Consider the following 15,366-nt stretch of genomic DNA (forward strand, 5'->3'; position numbering starts at 1 on the left):
ATAATAAAGTGCTGCAGTGGGACCAACGAGAACTAAGTTCAGAGTCTCACTCAGCCATGTCACTCGTTGGATGACCTTAAGCAGCAATCACTTAGCATGGCGAAAACAAGGCAGCAAGAAAGGAGATGCTGACGAAACATCAGGAAAAACTTTCTGACAGGAAGAGCTGTTCAACAGTGGAACAGTCCCCCTCAGGAGGTTGGGGACTCTCCTTCCTCGAAGGACTTTAAGCAGAGGTTGTATGGGCATCTGTCATGGATGTTTCAGCTGAGATTCTTACACTGCAGGGGGTGGACTAGATGGGGACCCTGGGGTCCTTTCCAACTCTATGGTTCTATGAACTCTATGTACATTGCTGTGGGTTCCTTAGATAAAGATTTCCTAGATGTTGCTGGGGAGATCCCAGAAAGTGATGTGGGTGGATGGTGGTCTCAAATACTGTACTTCTTAATGCCCAATTTGGGTGCAACACACACGGATCTTCCTTGCCCACAGTTGTGCATCCTGTGGCAGCATCCAGGTTAGATTACAGTTAAATTGCTTTACATGTGGGTGAGCATCCTATAGTTGGCCTCAACGCTCTCCCCCCCACCCCACAAAATAAAAGGGTTAGAAATAACTGGAAATCAAATAAGTCCAAATACTTAGGGCCAGCAGACCGGACCACCCTGTTCCTGTTTTCATTCTGCCCATAGTAACCACTTCCTGTTCATGATTAACCGATTGTCAGAATTGCTCTTCATGGCCGGAATTGTCTTTTCCCCTTTCCCCAGCACCACTCAGCATACATTTGAAGAGATTTGCAGACAGGGGTCAGGTATTGCAGACCGTGCCTGTCAGATAACGCGTTTGCCATAAGAGACCTTCCTCCTCTTGCCCCCGATCCCAAGCCGCGGGAGCTTATCTTGCATCCTTCTGAACCTTCTCGAAAGATGGTGTCCAACCATCTACCTCCAACAAATTATTCCCTTGTCTGAATTGTGTTCGGTGCTGAATGAAGTGTACCGAGGTCGGTCCTAAATTGCCTATTATTTCCTCTCCCATATTTTATGCACAGTTATCAGTCTCTCTTCCAGTTGCCTTTTCTGTAAGCCCCGCGTATTACGTTTCCTTAATCTCCCTCTGCAGGTCATGGCCTCCAATCCTTTAATCATCTTTGTTGCCCTCCACTGGATTCTCTTTAATTTATCAATGTCTTTTCGTTAATGAAAGACACAGAGAAAAGAAAGAGAATGGAATGTACAACTTGTTCCGCTGTAGCGATGCCTGTTTCTAGGGAAGGGAGAAAAAGAGAAAGAGAAAAGAGGGAGGGATGTCGAACACATGCGGTGGAATAAAGGATAAACATGTCAGAAGGGCAACGTGTGGATTAATGAAGGCATTGTAAATGCATAAGAAATGGCTAGAAAGGAAAAAAAGATTACAATTTTATGTATTTTCTAGGGAATGACTGCTGTTTCTAGCACTATGGTTTTTGGACAAGGGATGACTCTTGTAGGTTAAGAATAGATCTTCATGTACATTCAAAAGCACTTTCCCATTTTATTTTATTTTAAAAATGAGAAATTAAGCCCAGCCCCTTGCTAGACTTCTGAACTGCAAACAGTATGGTGTAATGGCTAGAGTAGAGGTGGGAAACATGTAGCTCTCAAAATGTGGTAGCAGCTAGATAGCTCAGCCGGTTAGAGCGTGGTGCTGATAATGCCAAGGTTGCAGGTTCGATCCCTGCGTGGGACAGCTGCTTCATTGTCATGGTCCCTTTGAATTCTACAATTCTATGATTCTATGACCATCACTCTTATCATCCCTGACCATTGGCCATGCTGGCTGGGGCTGATGGGAGCTGGAGTCTAACAACATCTGGAGGGTGACTGGTTATTTGCCTCTGCATTAGAGTGCTGGACTGGGACCTGGAAAACCAGGGATCAAATCCCTACTCAGCCATGAAGCTTATTGGGTGACCTTGGACCAGTCAGAGCCTCTCAGCCTAACCTACCTCACAGGGTTGTTGTGAGGATAAAATGGGGAAGAGAAGGGGAAGAGTGTGTGAGTGCCACCTTGAGCTCCTTGGAAGAAATATGAGATAGAAATGTAGTAACAAACAAATGATCTACCTAGAAAATGCTTTGTGGTTCACAGGTAGTTGAGTGGCCTAAGCATAGGTGTAGATTATTTAGTGCATGAAAATGAAAATGCAGGAGTTGTTTCACTTGAAAAAGCAATCATGAGCGTGAGATCCTCTAGAACAAAGGTAGGAAATCTGTGTCTTTCCAAATGTTAACAGAATACGACTCCTATCACCCCTCACCATTGGCTACGCTGGCTGGTAACTAGGAGTCCAGCAACATCTAGAGGGAGACATAGGATCCCAAACACTGATCTACAAATTCCACTTGGACTGCTGAATGGAACGTTCTAATCATTAACATCTCACCGACTGCAGTAATTTCCATTTTTTAATGAAAACGATCGATCAATCCACAATTCTGCCTTCCTTCAGAATATAGCTGTACTCTGTTGGTTCTGCTCTTTCCAAAATTACTAATTTACTCAGGCACAATATTCCCTCCCCAACTGAGTGTGCCTCAGCCGACCACATGGGAACATTGGTTTCCAGGATCCTTGAGTCACCCCTCTCTGCCCACTCCTTATGTCATCAGGGACCACTGAGGCCCATTCTGTACATACAGTGGAATCAAAGGGGCATACCTTACCTGGACCTCTTTACTTCAATCTGCCAGTTGGAGTTTTGTTATTTGTTAAGGCTCAGCTGAAAGACGGAATGCTTACAGACATCCTGCTTACTGAGCAATCACCCTTATCTGCTTGCCCAAAGTTTGAGGGTGGTGAAACATCCAGTTGTTTATTGAGTATTCATTCTGATCTGTTTGCAAGGGAAGTGCCACAGTGTTGCATCAAAGCAATTGTTGCCCCCACACATGCCAGTGCATTTTTGTGCCACTTTCCTTATTCTCTGTGGCAGCCCCAGAATTGAGGGATGCCCTCTCCACAGAGGGGCATCTAACCTTTTCACCGTACACTTGAGATGTCTGTTTGCAGGGCACACCCTATTCCGCTGATTGCGATCTGCTTTAACTGTTTCTAATTTTAATTTGTTGTAACCTGGCTATGGCACTTGCTGGTAAAGGATGGGTAGTAGCAATAATAATAATAATAATAATAATAATAATAATAATAATAATAATAGTGTCCTCCCCTGTTATTAGACTCAAACCTATGGGATTCTGAGGCATTTTGCTTCTGAGAATGGAAACTTTGTTCAGCTGCCATCACTAATAACTAGCGATAGAGCTGCCCTCCATATTGTACCAAACTTGGTAGATGTGGAAACCTTCTGCAATGTCATTTCCCAGCTTTTGTACCACCCCCTCCGGGCTCCATTACCAGAGCCACCTTACCCTGTAGTAATCGGTGCTGTAGACGTCTCTGGACATCCCAAAGTCTCCAATCTTCACCAGCAGGTTAGCTCCAACCAAGCAGTTCCTCGTGGCCAGGTCTCTGTGTACAAAGTGCTGAGAGGCAAGGTAAACCATCCCTGAAGCGATCTGGCTGGCGATGTGGAGCATTTGAGAAAGGCCCAGCTCCCCTTTCGCATGCCGAGGCTGCCCATCCACAAGGATCAGCGCATCCGGGCCGTGTGCCCTGTGGAAGGCGAGAGAGGGTAATGTTTAGGTGGAGTCTCTCCTTTTTTTGCAAGTCGAATCCCGTCGAATCCCTTGATTTGGGCTCTACCTGCCGGAGCAGCAGAAAACAAGCTTGCTCCATCTTCCATGTGGCAGCATTTAAAGAAGGCTATACAGTGGTACCTACAGGTTACATACGCTTCAGGTTACATACACTTCAGGTTACAGAGGACAGAAATTGGGCGGCGGCAGCAGTGGGAGACCCCATTAGCTAAAGTGGTGCTTCAGGTTAAGAACAGTTTCAGGTTAAGAATGGACCTCCAGAATGAATTAAGTACGTAACAGAGGTACCACTGTATATCCACTCATATCAACTCTTGGTCTTCTCTTCTCGAGGCTAAACATATTGTGATATGGAGAATGGAGAATTAACAGAGGTTCGAGAAACTTACTATCCACATTAAATGATAGTATGCATGAGCCCTCGGTCAGTTTTCACCATCCACCCCGGTTCATTGCCAGCATGGAAGCAGAACCGTGAAAATGCCTAATATGTGGCGAAAGAAGGACAATGTTGCTGTGGCCTCCTGTCTCTTTTATTAGATACAACAGCAACATTTCCTTTGTGGTTCTCTCTTCTGGCTTCGTTTGAAATCAATCCTGGCATTTCACCCTCTTCAACAACAGCAGCAGCAGCAGCCCTGCAGAGAGCGAACAAATTAAAAAATGCCTGTGCAGGTGGATCCCTCCATCTTGACATGGAGCTAAACTCTGAAAGCAACAAGTTCTGACTTGCTTGCATCCTGGAATTTCTCTCTCTGATAAGCTTGAGGCATACGCGGAGGGGAGGGGGGAAGGAAGACAGATATGACATGGCAGCGACAGATTTCTGCCAAAATATTTCTGGTTCAGCTGTTGAAGCTTTTCACGGCTCTCCTTCAGATGCTTTCCAAAATGCATTGTCGAAAGAGAGGGAGATGACAGGGCTCCACAAATGGGGATGTGACAGGTCAAGTGGCTTGCATTGTTAGGAGTCACCTATAGTGGAAAAGGCGAGTGCTGAGGACAGGTCTAGGGCTGACACAGGGATGCTTGAGGAATTTGATCCTTGTGGATTATGGTGTGAGCCGACCTGGACCACATTAACACCATACATTTATAGTACTATGATTCCACTTTAATCTCTCATGACTCCCCCTAAATAACTCTGCGAGCTGTAGTTTGTAAAGGATGCTAGGAGGTGATAGGAGACCCTTATTCCCCTCACAGAACTACAGTTCCCAGAGTTCTCTGGGAAGAGGAATTGATTGCTAAACACACCAACTAAACCAGTGTTTTCCAAACTTGGGTCTCCAGCTGTTTTTGGACTACAATTCCTATCATCCCTGACGGCTGGTCCTGCTAACTAGGAATGATGGGAGTTGTAGTCAAGGAACAGCTAGATACCCAAGTTTGCGAAACACTGTTCCTTTTCTGGTCCCCCCCCCCCCCGTTCCTTCTTTCTTAAGTTTCTTTTTTTTATTTCATGCAGAATTGTTTATTTTATTGTATTGTGAAAACTTTAATATCCCCCCCCCCAAAGCCCCTTTCTTCTACTGTGTGTGTATGTGTAATAACTTTATGAGATCACCTTCAGTACCAGAAGTTCAAACAAAAGGTGCATAATGATTGTCGTCCACAGCCTGGCCAATGTCCAAGAACTCTCTAAATGTACTGCAATACTTTTTCATCTGTACAGGTTTTTGCTGGCTCCAGTAAAGCCAGGAGCAGGGTGATGCTTTAGTACTTTTCAGGTTGTAGCAATTGTATTAATTTTAAGTGGATATTCTGTACTGTACTGTGTCACTAAATCTTTCTCTCTAAGTATGTGTGCGTGTTTTATGGCTTTTTGTGATGATAACAACTGGTACGGAGTACTTTCATCACTTTTCCATTTTTTGTTTTTCTAGAAGCAAGGATCTGGAAGAGATCTGGATAGAAGCTCCTTAGTTAAGAAAATAAGAAGAGTCTGCTGAATCAGGCCAGTGGCCCTTGTAGCCTAGCATCCTGTTCTCACAGTGACCAACCAGAAGCCTGTGGGAAACCGACAAGCAGGATTTGACCTCAAGAGCACTCTCCCCTCCTGTAGTTTCCAGTATTAAGCTGCAGCCTTTGGAGACAATAGCCATTACAGGCACATGGAGGCTTTCATAAACATGGTGCCTCATTTAGATGCTAATTCATGCAGTGAGCCTGTGCCTTCAAATGTGTGTCTGTTTGCTGTCGACAAGTAGAGGATGGGATTTGCTGAGGGAATCATGGTGTTTTAATTACATGGAGAGAAAGGCATTGAGGAGAACTAGAAAAACACAAGGTGGATTCAGAGGCCGCTGTCTCTTTGACCTTGGCAACATGGGGGGGAATTGCCAATATTTCTTTGTTAAATCTAGTGGAACAAAGCTTTTGGATTTTTGCTAGCTTGTCAGAGTGACTTGGAAAATGCATTTAATCTCTCAAAGTCTCCCCAATCCAAGGTAGGCCTATAGGGCTGGGAAGGAAAAACATCAAGAGCTCTGATGCTTCAAATCACCTCTAATGCTACCACAGCCCGAAGGTTCTGGTTTTCTTTCAGAAAGGGAATGGGGTCCCTCAAAATGCCCGTGTTGCTAATAAACATCTCTTTGGATGCTTCCCAAAACGTCTTGTCCTTTTAGATGCCAGCTAAAATAAATGGCAGCCGAGGAAAGGGATTTATTTGTCCCAGTCACGAGTCAGATTCCACAGCTGGAGCACTTTGCCTTGGCAAATGTCGCAAGGACTCAACTCTATTGCTCATGGGTCATTGTCTGCATTGTTAACACATTTATGCTCCCGCTGAATAAACACAATGGGGGAAAACAAAACAAAACACACACACACACCTAGCTTCTGATTTTCTAAATACAAGGAACTAACAACTGATCTTTATTTAAGGGCATGCTGCACTCCATGAATACTGGAAATCTTATACCCCACAGATCCTTGCATTGTACATCATAACAGAGGAAGAGCCCAGTTGGATCAAATAAAAATGGCCCCCATCTTGTCCTGCATCCTGTGGCCCGTCAGATGTCCATGGGAAGCCCACAAGCAAAGCCTGAGTGTAGCACTCTCACAACTTGTGATCCTTAATGGACATTGTCTTCAATAGTGCAGTGAGAGCGTAGCTATCATGACTAGTAGCTTTGGTTGATTGGTGTTGGCCAGAATCCAAGGATAAATGAAATACTTAAAAGATAGACTGGCTGAAATTTTCAGTGAGCAGGAAAGGTGCTGCTGCTGGTGGTTCAGCCCAGCAGTGGCTAACCACGCTTTCCAAAAGAGCCACGCATGAAGTAAAAGATAATGTGAGTCCAGTGCATCCTAAAGTTCTGCATGTCTTGGAATGACCTACACAGAGCTGTGGAGTAATCAGCAAATTGGTGGAGAGCTAAGAAGGAAGGGGCAATAAGAGGCAGAAGGTATAGATCAGACTCGGTGCCTGTTATGAGCTGCCAGGGATAGGACCAGGAACCTTTGGTTCTGTGTATAGGTGTTCCCTGTGGTGAGCTATCAGTACTCCGGGACACAATAGTTCATACCAAAACAAAATATAAATGGAGTGGATAAAACAATAGCAAAGTCAGTTGCAGCAATGGTCGAATCTGGCCAAGGCAACTGTCCTCCCCATGGTGGTCTATGGGGAAAAAGGTGGGCTTTCAATTGTTGCTGGGATCTTGACATTGTGTCAATCATATTTCAAGTAGGAGGGCATTCCATAGTCAGAGTGTCTCCACAAAATAGGCCCTTTCTCTGGTCAATGCATAACTGATTGCCCTTAGATTGCCAGGAGGACATCAACTGCTGATGTTAGCTCAATGACAGATTGGTATAGGGAGAGATACCTCTTCAGATATTTAGGCCCCAAGTTGCCCAAGGCTTTAAAAGTCATTATTAGCACCTTGGTGGGTCACAATTCCCACTTCAGAAGGCTTTATGGTTTCTTGAGGTCTCTCCTTAAGAACTTTAAATCATTGTAAACCAAGTTTGTTCAGGATTTACCTCAGAAACTTATTCAGGTCTCCGTGTTTCATGTACTCAAATACCATTATGAGAGGGTCTCCATCACCACAGACACCATAGAACTTTACAATGTGGTCATGCTGAAGGTTGGTGAGAAGTTCTGCCTCCCTTTGGAAATCCTTTCGGGCAGCCAAAGTTGGGTCCTTCAGGGCCTGAGGGAAAGAGGAGGATAAAAAGACAAAATGAGGAAGCTAACAAGGGCCACTTTCCTCCTAAGCTTTAAGCCTGTTGAAATGGAGTAAATACAGATTAAAAGGTAAAGGTAAAGGGACCCCTGACCACTATGTCCAGTCGTGACCGACTCTGGGGTTGCAGCGCTCATCTCGCTTTATTGGTCGAGGGAGCCGGCGTACAGCTTCCGGGTCATGTGGCCAGCATGACTCAAGCCGCTTCTGGCAAACCAGAGCAGCGCATGGAAACACCGTTTACCTTCCCAACGGAGTGGTACCTATTTATCTACTTGCACTTTGACGTGCTTTCGAACTGCTTGGTTGGCAGGAGCAGGGACCGAGCAACGGGAGCTCACCCCGTCACGGGGATTCGAACCACCGACCTTCTGATCAGCAAGTCCTGGGTTCTGTGGTTTAACCCACAGCGCCACCCGTGTCCCATAAATACAGATTGCCACCTATCAAATGGAAACTTCCTATGGTGTGCAGATAACTAGCATGAGACCCCCCCACAAAGTTGCCCAGAAGGTTGAAATGGTTCCCCACTCCTGATATAGTGGGAAGCATGGGCACTGTGATCCATTCAGGAACAATGCCAGAAGATCACCAGTTATGAAATGGTATGTGTGTGTGTGTTTGACCCAAGCTCAAATCTCATTGAAGTGGAATTTCCACAAACCCATCTGTGAGAGAGCAGGCAGGTAATAGCTTCCACTTATTTCTAGCTCAGTCAGAATTGGAAAACCATGAACCCAGAATTTGAAACCAATTCTCAATGAGGGGCAGAAAACATCATAGTTCCTTATTACAACTCTTCTGAACTAGTCCACCCATTTACTTTGGAAGAGCTGAATTTGCTGTCTTTAATTCTGTAAATTGATGTTTTGGTGTGTGTGTGTCATCTCTACTGCAATTCCCCCCCCCCCAAAAAAAATCCTGTTTTCATTCCCTTTGGTTTAAACAGTTTATTGAGAGACTGAGACTCAAATTTGTATTCTTCTTGAAAATGGCTCCTCAACCACACTCATGGTTTGCCATGATTAGGTACTTTTGCCAATTGCGCGCATGGAATTAATACTGGAGTGGCTTTGGGTTTGTTTAAGAATTAGTTGAAAGCATATTACACCTGTGTCTGGTATGTTTCCTCATGAAGACACAGCTTTCAGCTAAAGATGAATATGCTCTCAGGAATTCTTCATTGAGGATTTCAGTGTAGGGGGAAAGGGAGGTATTGATTTAGTCTAAGTCTACATTTTTAAAATAGGTTGACCTAATTCCTTGGTCCCGCACTTATATAAAGACTGGAATGCAGCTATTAATCAGTTTATTCACCACTGAATTTTATGATGCATTTTCAAAGAAAACATGCACAAAATGAATATTTTAGGAGAACTACACGGAGAAGCATATAAAAATGCATATTATAGGGGGGAAATACATCTCAAAGCATTCACAATACATATTTTCAAGGGAAATGCATTAGATTCATGTAAAAATAGTTTGTTTTAGGAGAATACTCACAGAGTGCTATAAAAAGCGTACTTTAGGAGGATGTACATACAATTTAAAGACATTTTTGTGTTCTTTTCTTTTCTTTTCCTTTTGCAAAAAAGCCAGAATGTAACCAGCTTATAACTGAGCACATGTCAAACTAATATGGATCTAGTCTGATCTGTCCATCCCTAATTCAGTGTCAAATATTCAGCAGATATTTCGTACCTGTATTTGACACTGGATGATACTGACTTTAATACGCCATCATAACTCATATCCAACAGTATGTGATTGCGGTCATGTAATTATATTTAATCTTTTACCATTGAATAGCTGGCAAGCAATGGTACTGAGCATCTCACATTAATCAATAGGTGACGAGTGCCTGAGATCACATCTTTTTGTCTCCATCAGTTGCAATCTGGACCATAGCTCTCAGTGACAGAGCTCAGGCTTTACATGAAGAAGGTTCAAAGTTCCATCCTTGGTGCTTCCAGGTAGGCTTGTGAAAAACTCGAAGCCTGGAGAGCTGTTGCCAGTCAGTGTGGACAATAAAGGGCCATGAAGACCAAAGATTTAAACTTAGGAGCTTCCATTGCTCCTATGATGCTTTTCAATCTTGCCTGCTGCTGACCTGGGCATTGAAAGAAGAAATGGGGGCAATATGGGCCTGGACAGCAGGTGTGGCCCCTGGATTGAAACAATTTGATTGCATTTTGCCACACTGCCTGAAAGATCCCCTTTGGACTGAAAAGTGAGGCAGTTATTAAATGAATAAAATAATAAGAGTGACATTTTCTTTATCTTCGTTATTATTCTATGCTGGCAAAGAGTGAGAGGAACAGGCCACTTTCCTTTGCTCACCACCTCATAAAAGCATGATGTGTGAAAACAGTCTGAATGGAATCTCGGAAAGCATTTGAAGACATAGCAAGAGCTATTGCAGATTGAATCCATCTTACTTGACGTCTCTTCAGAAGTCTGACTCTATTGAGTTAGACTCTGAAAGAAAACCATGTCAAGTTGGTCTCCTTTGCCAAGGTGTGAAGTGTCATACTGTGGAACGGCATTTGACAGAGAAAGTTTTCTCTTTTAAAATAGAGCAGACTTTAAAAAAACACACACACACAACCCAAACCACACAACCCAAACCCCAGAATCCCTGTCTTATCATTCTAACCCACATCTATTCAACAATCGCATAATTTCATTTTAATTTTCTTCCCTTGGGGGACAACCTGACTAGAGACATTTAGATGGATGATTCAGATAGATGATAGTGCAGTGCACAGATGGCAAAACATCCATTCTCATCTTGGGCCCTTGATTACTTTCAGCCATTTAATATCTTCATGATGTTGTTATCATGCCTTAAGAAACTTAGAGGTGCCTCTTGTATTTTCTTCACAACCCTGTGACATACACACACCCAAACAACCCCCCCATGCTGTCTACTATTAGGGGTGGACCAAAACCTTTGGGCTTGCTTTGTGTTCCTTTTTCTGAAAAAAGGCCACCTGGCTTTGCTTCACTCATTGCAAACATGTATGGGTTGTGTCATGGAACTGACATTGGAGACCAGCAGAGAGAGAAGTCGCCCCGATAGTGCAGGAGAGGGAACCAGCAAGGAGAGAGAGAGAGAGGTTCCGAGGGGGAAGGGAATCAAGGTGACACCAAGAAGAAAGGAGAGGATGAGAGCACTTTGGAGGGAAGGCTCTTCCAGTGAGATCAGCGGGGAGAGTGCCGGACCACCACTGGGCACGCCTACTCTGCGCAGAAGGCTTCCGCGCAGAGAGGCTAGGAGGAGACTGGCTGTCAAAGAATTCTTATCTTGGAAAAAGTTTAGGAAACACCCACTAACGGATTCTGCCAGCGACTGAAGCAGACGCACAGGAGTGCGCTTCAGTTAGGGAAAGGTTTAAACCAACAAGCAGTTTAGAGAAGTCTGTGACTTACACACAAGCAACTACAATTCCCATTACAGGTTGTTTTCATCTCACCTCAAAAGGATATTGTAGAGTTGGAAAAGGTTCAGAAAAGGGCAACCAAAACAAGAAAAAGTTGCAGAGTTTGGGACTTTTTAGCCGAGAGGAAAGGCAAGTATGATGTGACATGACAGGAGTTTATGGAATTATTCATGGCATGGGGGAAATGGATAAAGAAACATTTTTCTCCCCCGTGCACAACACAGATTAAAGGAAATCTTCCTTCATGTAGCACATAATGAAACTGTAGAATTAACCCCTACAGAAAGCAGTGGTGGCCACCAACTTGGATGGCTTTAAAAGCGGATCAGACAAATTCATGGAGGATAAAACTATCAATGGCTACTAGCCATGAAGGCTATGATCTACCTCCACTATCAGTGGCACTGAGCCTCTGAATGTCACTTGCTGGGAATTTTGGCTGGGTAGAGTGCTGTTGCATTAATGTCTAGCTTCTGGATTTCCCATGAGTATCTCATCAGGCACTGTAGGAGCAAGATGGTGGACTGGGTGGGCCATTAGCTTTATCCAGCAGGTTCATCTAATGTTCTTAGCATTGTTTGCATATTTAGGCCTAGTGCTGTAGCCTAGCGTAGCTTAATCCAGATGCTATCTCTGTTGCAAGGAAGGTTTGCTGCTACTATTTTTTTGCTGGCCACAGACGGTTGATGTCTTCCATTGGTTATTGCTGATTTTAATTATTATAGATTGTTTTTCCAATCCTGTCTTCTTTGTAAGCCATATATGTAGCATTTATTGATTGGCATCTACATAAATTTGATAAATAGTTATCAAATATTGACTCAGAAGTTTTACTGTGAAATTGCTTCAAGATATTTTATGGGAAGTGACTCATAAATGAAATTAAATCTTAGAAGTGGGCATTTTCCATGGTTTCCCCTATAGTTTAGAACACACTTCCGTTTGTGATTCATGAGGCGCCAGAGTAATCTAACAATCACTATTAGAACTGCAGCCCTGTGAGGGGAATAGAAGTCTAGCAACTCTTTATTCTTACCCAACTACAGTTCCCAGGATGTTGGGGGGTTTTTTTGGGGGGGTGGAGATATAACTATATAATAATGCTTTAAATGTAAGGTGAGGAAGTGACTTTGCGATGATATTTCAAGGAGATTGGGAGCTGTAGGGATTAGATCCTAGAACCATCAGTTCAGTGAACAGCTGGGCAACTAAATATCAACTAATGGTGACAGGTAAGAAGGTTGGCCTTTTAAGTCTCTGAACTTGTCTGCAAGGCAGGTGGAACTTGGAGAAAGCAGTCTGGAGACAGGGGCTTTAAAGGCCCCCATCTGCTCCCAACTTTTGTCAGTTGCTTGCTTGGAGGTGTCCATGGTCCAGCAGCTTTGTTTTGTAAGAATATAAGAACAGCCTGCTGGATCAGGCCAAAGCTCCATCTAGTCCAGCACCCACCACTCACAATGGCCAACCAGGAAGCCCTCAAGCAGGACTAAAAACAAGAGCACTATTCCCTACTGTGGTTTCCAGAAAATGGAATTTAAAAGCATTTCTGCCTCAGGCTGCAGAGGCAGAGCAGGTAAAAAGGTAAAGGTAAATGACCCCTGGAAGGTTAGGTCCAGTCAAAGGCAACTATGGGGTTGCGGTGGTCATCTTGCTTCAGGCTAAGGGAGCTGGTGTTTGTCCACAGACAGCTTTCTGGGTCCAACATGACTAAATCACTTATGATGCAACAGAACACTGCGATGGAAGCACATAGAAATGCCATTTACCTTCCCACCACAGTAGTACCTATTTATCTACTTGCACTGGTATGCTTTCAAACTGCTAGGTTGGCAGAAGCTGAGACAGAGCAATGGGAGCTCACCACCAGCGTGTGGATTTGAACTGCCGACCTTCTAATCAGCAAGCCCAAGAGGCTCGGTGGTTTAGACCACAACACCACCCGCTTCCCTAGAGCAGTGATGGAGAACCTTTTAGAGGCCACAGAGAGGTTAGGCTGGCCTCAACTAGAGCCAGGGCTTTTTTGGCTGTGGCTCCGATCTGGTGGAACACTCTGTCACGAGAGACTAGGGCCCTGTGGGACTTGACATCTTTCCGCAGGGCCGGCAAGACAGAGCTGTTCCACCAGGCCTTTGGTCAGGGCACAGCCTGACTCCCTCCTTTGGCAATCTTCATAGAGCTCTGGCCCAGTGGTTGCCATCAGTTTGATTTGAGTTAATTTTATAATGAATGATTTTGGTATGTTGTACTATTTTATTGTTGTTAGCCGCCCTGAGCCCGGCTTCGGCTGGGGAGGGCGTGATATAAATAAAATTTATTATTATTATTATTATTATTATTAGAGACCAGTTACATGTAGGTAGCCGTGTTGGTCTGCCGTAGTCGAAATAAAATAAAAAAAAATCCTTCCAGTAGCACCTTAGAGACCAACTAAGTTTGTTATTGGTATGAGCTTTCGTGTGCATGCACACGATCTGAAGAAGTGTATCTAAAGAAGGTATCTGAAGAAGAGACCGAGTGCCCAAACTGCAACCCAAAACCCATTTATTTATCGCAAAGTGCCAACACAGCAATTTAACCTGTATATCTCATTTTTTCCTGTGTGTTTCATGTCACTTTATGACTGCTGTTGTGATAAATAATCCTTCATAAAAGTTATTGCATTACATTCTTCATTAAATTATCTTTCCATCGATATATAATTTTATGGTATAACTCAGTGCTTTTTTCCTTAAAAACTATTTAGGGTTACTCTCATTTTGACTCAAGAAAATCACCATCGGGAAAAACAAATGCAGTTCAAATCAGGAAAAATAAATACAGTGAATTTCTTCTTCCATTAAATTCACAAAATGTTTAGGGGTATGTGTCCCCCTGTGTCCCCACAGAAAAAAAGCACTGGTATTACTCAAAAAAAAGTGGTGTTATCAAACCTTGGAAATACACTTTTTCCAGAAGGTTCCACCATTTTGGCCACTACACTAGTGTACACTGGAGGGCTGTATTAAGAGCCACCTTCTCCCAATTTTTAATTTGGGATAATAATTATTGTCTGTATGTGAATATACAAATACACACACACCTATCATATATACCACACACACACACACACACACACACACACACACACACACGGTATATATATATGTGTGTGTGTGTGTGTGTGTGTGTGTGTGTGTGTATTTATGTATGTATGTATGTATACACACACACACACACACACATACATATACATATTCCCCTCAAGAAAGAAGGCTTGAGCTTCATCATGAGCCCTGTCTTTGCATCAGATGCCAAGGAAATAAACAACTGACTTTTAGAAGACATCTGAAGGCAGCCCTGTTCAAGGAAGTTTTTAACATTTGAAGTCCCCCCCCCCGTAAGATGAACCACTGCAGTGAATCCTTAATAGGAGACTAGCCAGAATAGCTCTGTACCACCTGATACTTCCAACTGTCTTCCAAGCAGCTACAAATACAGCCTCTACTTATATGTGGAATTTTCATTCTCAGCAATTCAGAGCCTGGGTGTCCTTGGGATTTACCTTCACAGCCACGAGCATCTTGTCCTTGGTGGGGCTGAGGTTGTAGCACTCAGCCAGGAACACCTTCCCGAAAGCACCTTCGCCGAGCTCCCTCTTCAGAATGATGTCTCTCCTCTTAATATGCTGTACATCTGTAGGCAGCAAGGGGCAGGAGGGAGGGGAACCAGGAATTAATGTTAATGCAACAAATAATTTCATTTTCATCACCTGGCAGGCTCTCATTAATTTTCATTTGCAAAAAAAGATGACCCTTTTGTTTCACTGTATTTGCAAAGTCTTACCTGTTTATCTCTCACTCTCCAGCTTGGCAAAGGAGGCAGAACTTTACTAACTACCCTCAATAGCAGGGACATCCCACATTGTTAAGATGCCCCCTCTGCTTTAAGTGCTTTGCAATTTAGAGACAGCCAGCCCTCTTCACTGAAGGTGGCTGAACTATTGAATTTGTCTCCATTTGATTGATCATGCTT

General features: G+C 43.7%; 1 protein-coding gene across 4 annotated transcripts in view; it reads right to left on the reverse strand.

Annotated features, from left to right (window-relative positions):
• Nucleotides 1-15,366, reverse strand: part of NTRK3 (neurotrophic receptor tyrosine kinase 3) — a 421,270-nt gene that overhangs the window by 59,346 nt on the left and 346,558 nt on the right. For all 4 annotated transcript variants that reach the window (XM_083475053.1, XM_083475052.1, XM_083475051.1 and 1 more), the window contains 3 exons: nt 14,897-15,027; nt 7,704-7,876; nt 3,420-3,663 (listed from right to left, as the gene is read on the reverse strand). In XM_083475053.1, coding sequence (XP_083331179.1) covers nt 3,420-3,663; nt 7,704-7,876; nt 14,897-15,027 — 548 coding nt within the window. The remainder of the gene's footprint in view (nt 1-3,419; nt 3,664-7,703; nt 7,877-14,896; nt 15,028-15,366) is intronic.

The sequence above is a fragment of the Podarcis liolepis genome (genome assembly GCF_965112155.1).
Source record: "Podarcis liolepis genome assembly, chromosome: 14".
In the NCBI taxonomy this organism is placed as follows: domain Eukaryota; kingdom Metazoa; phylum Chordata; class Lepidosauria; order Squamata; family Lacertidae; genus Podarcis; species Podarcis liolepis.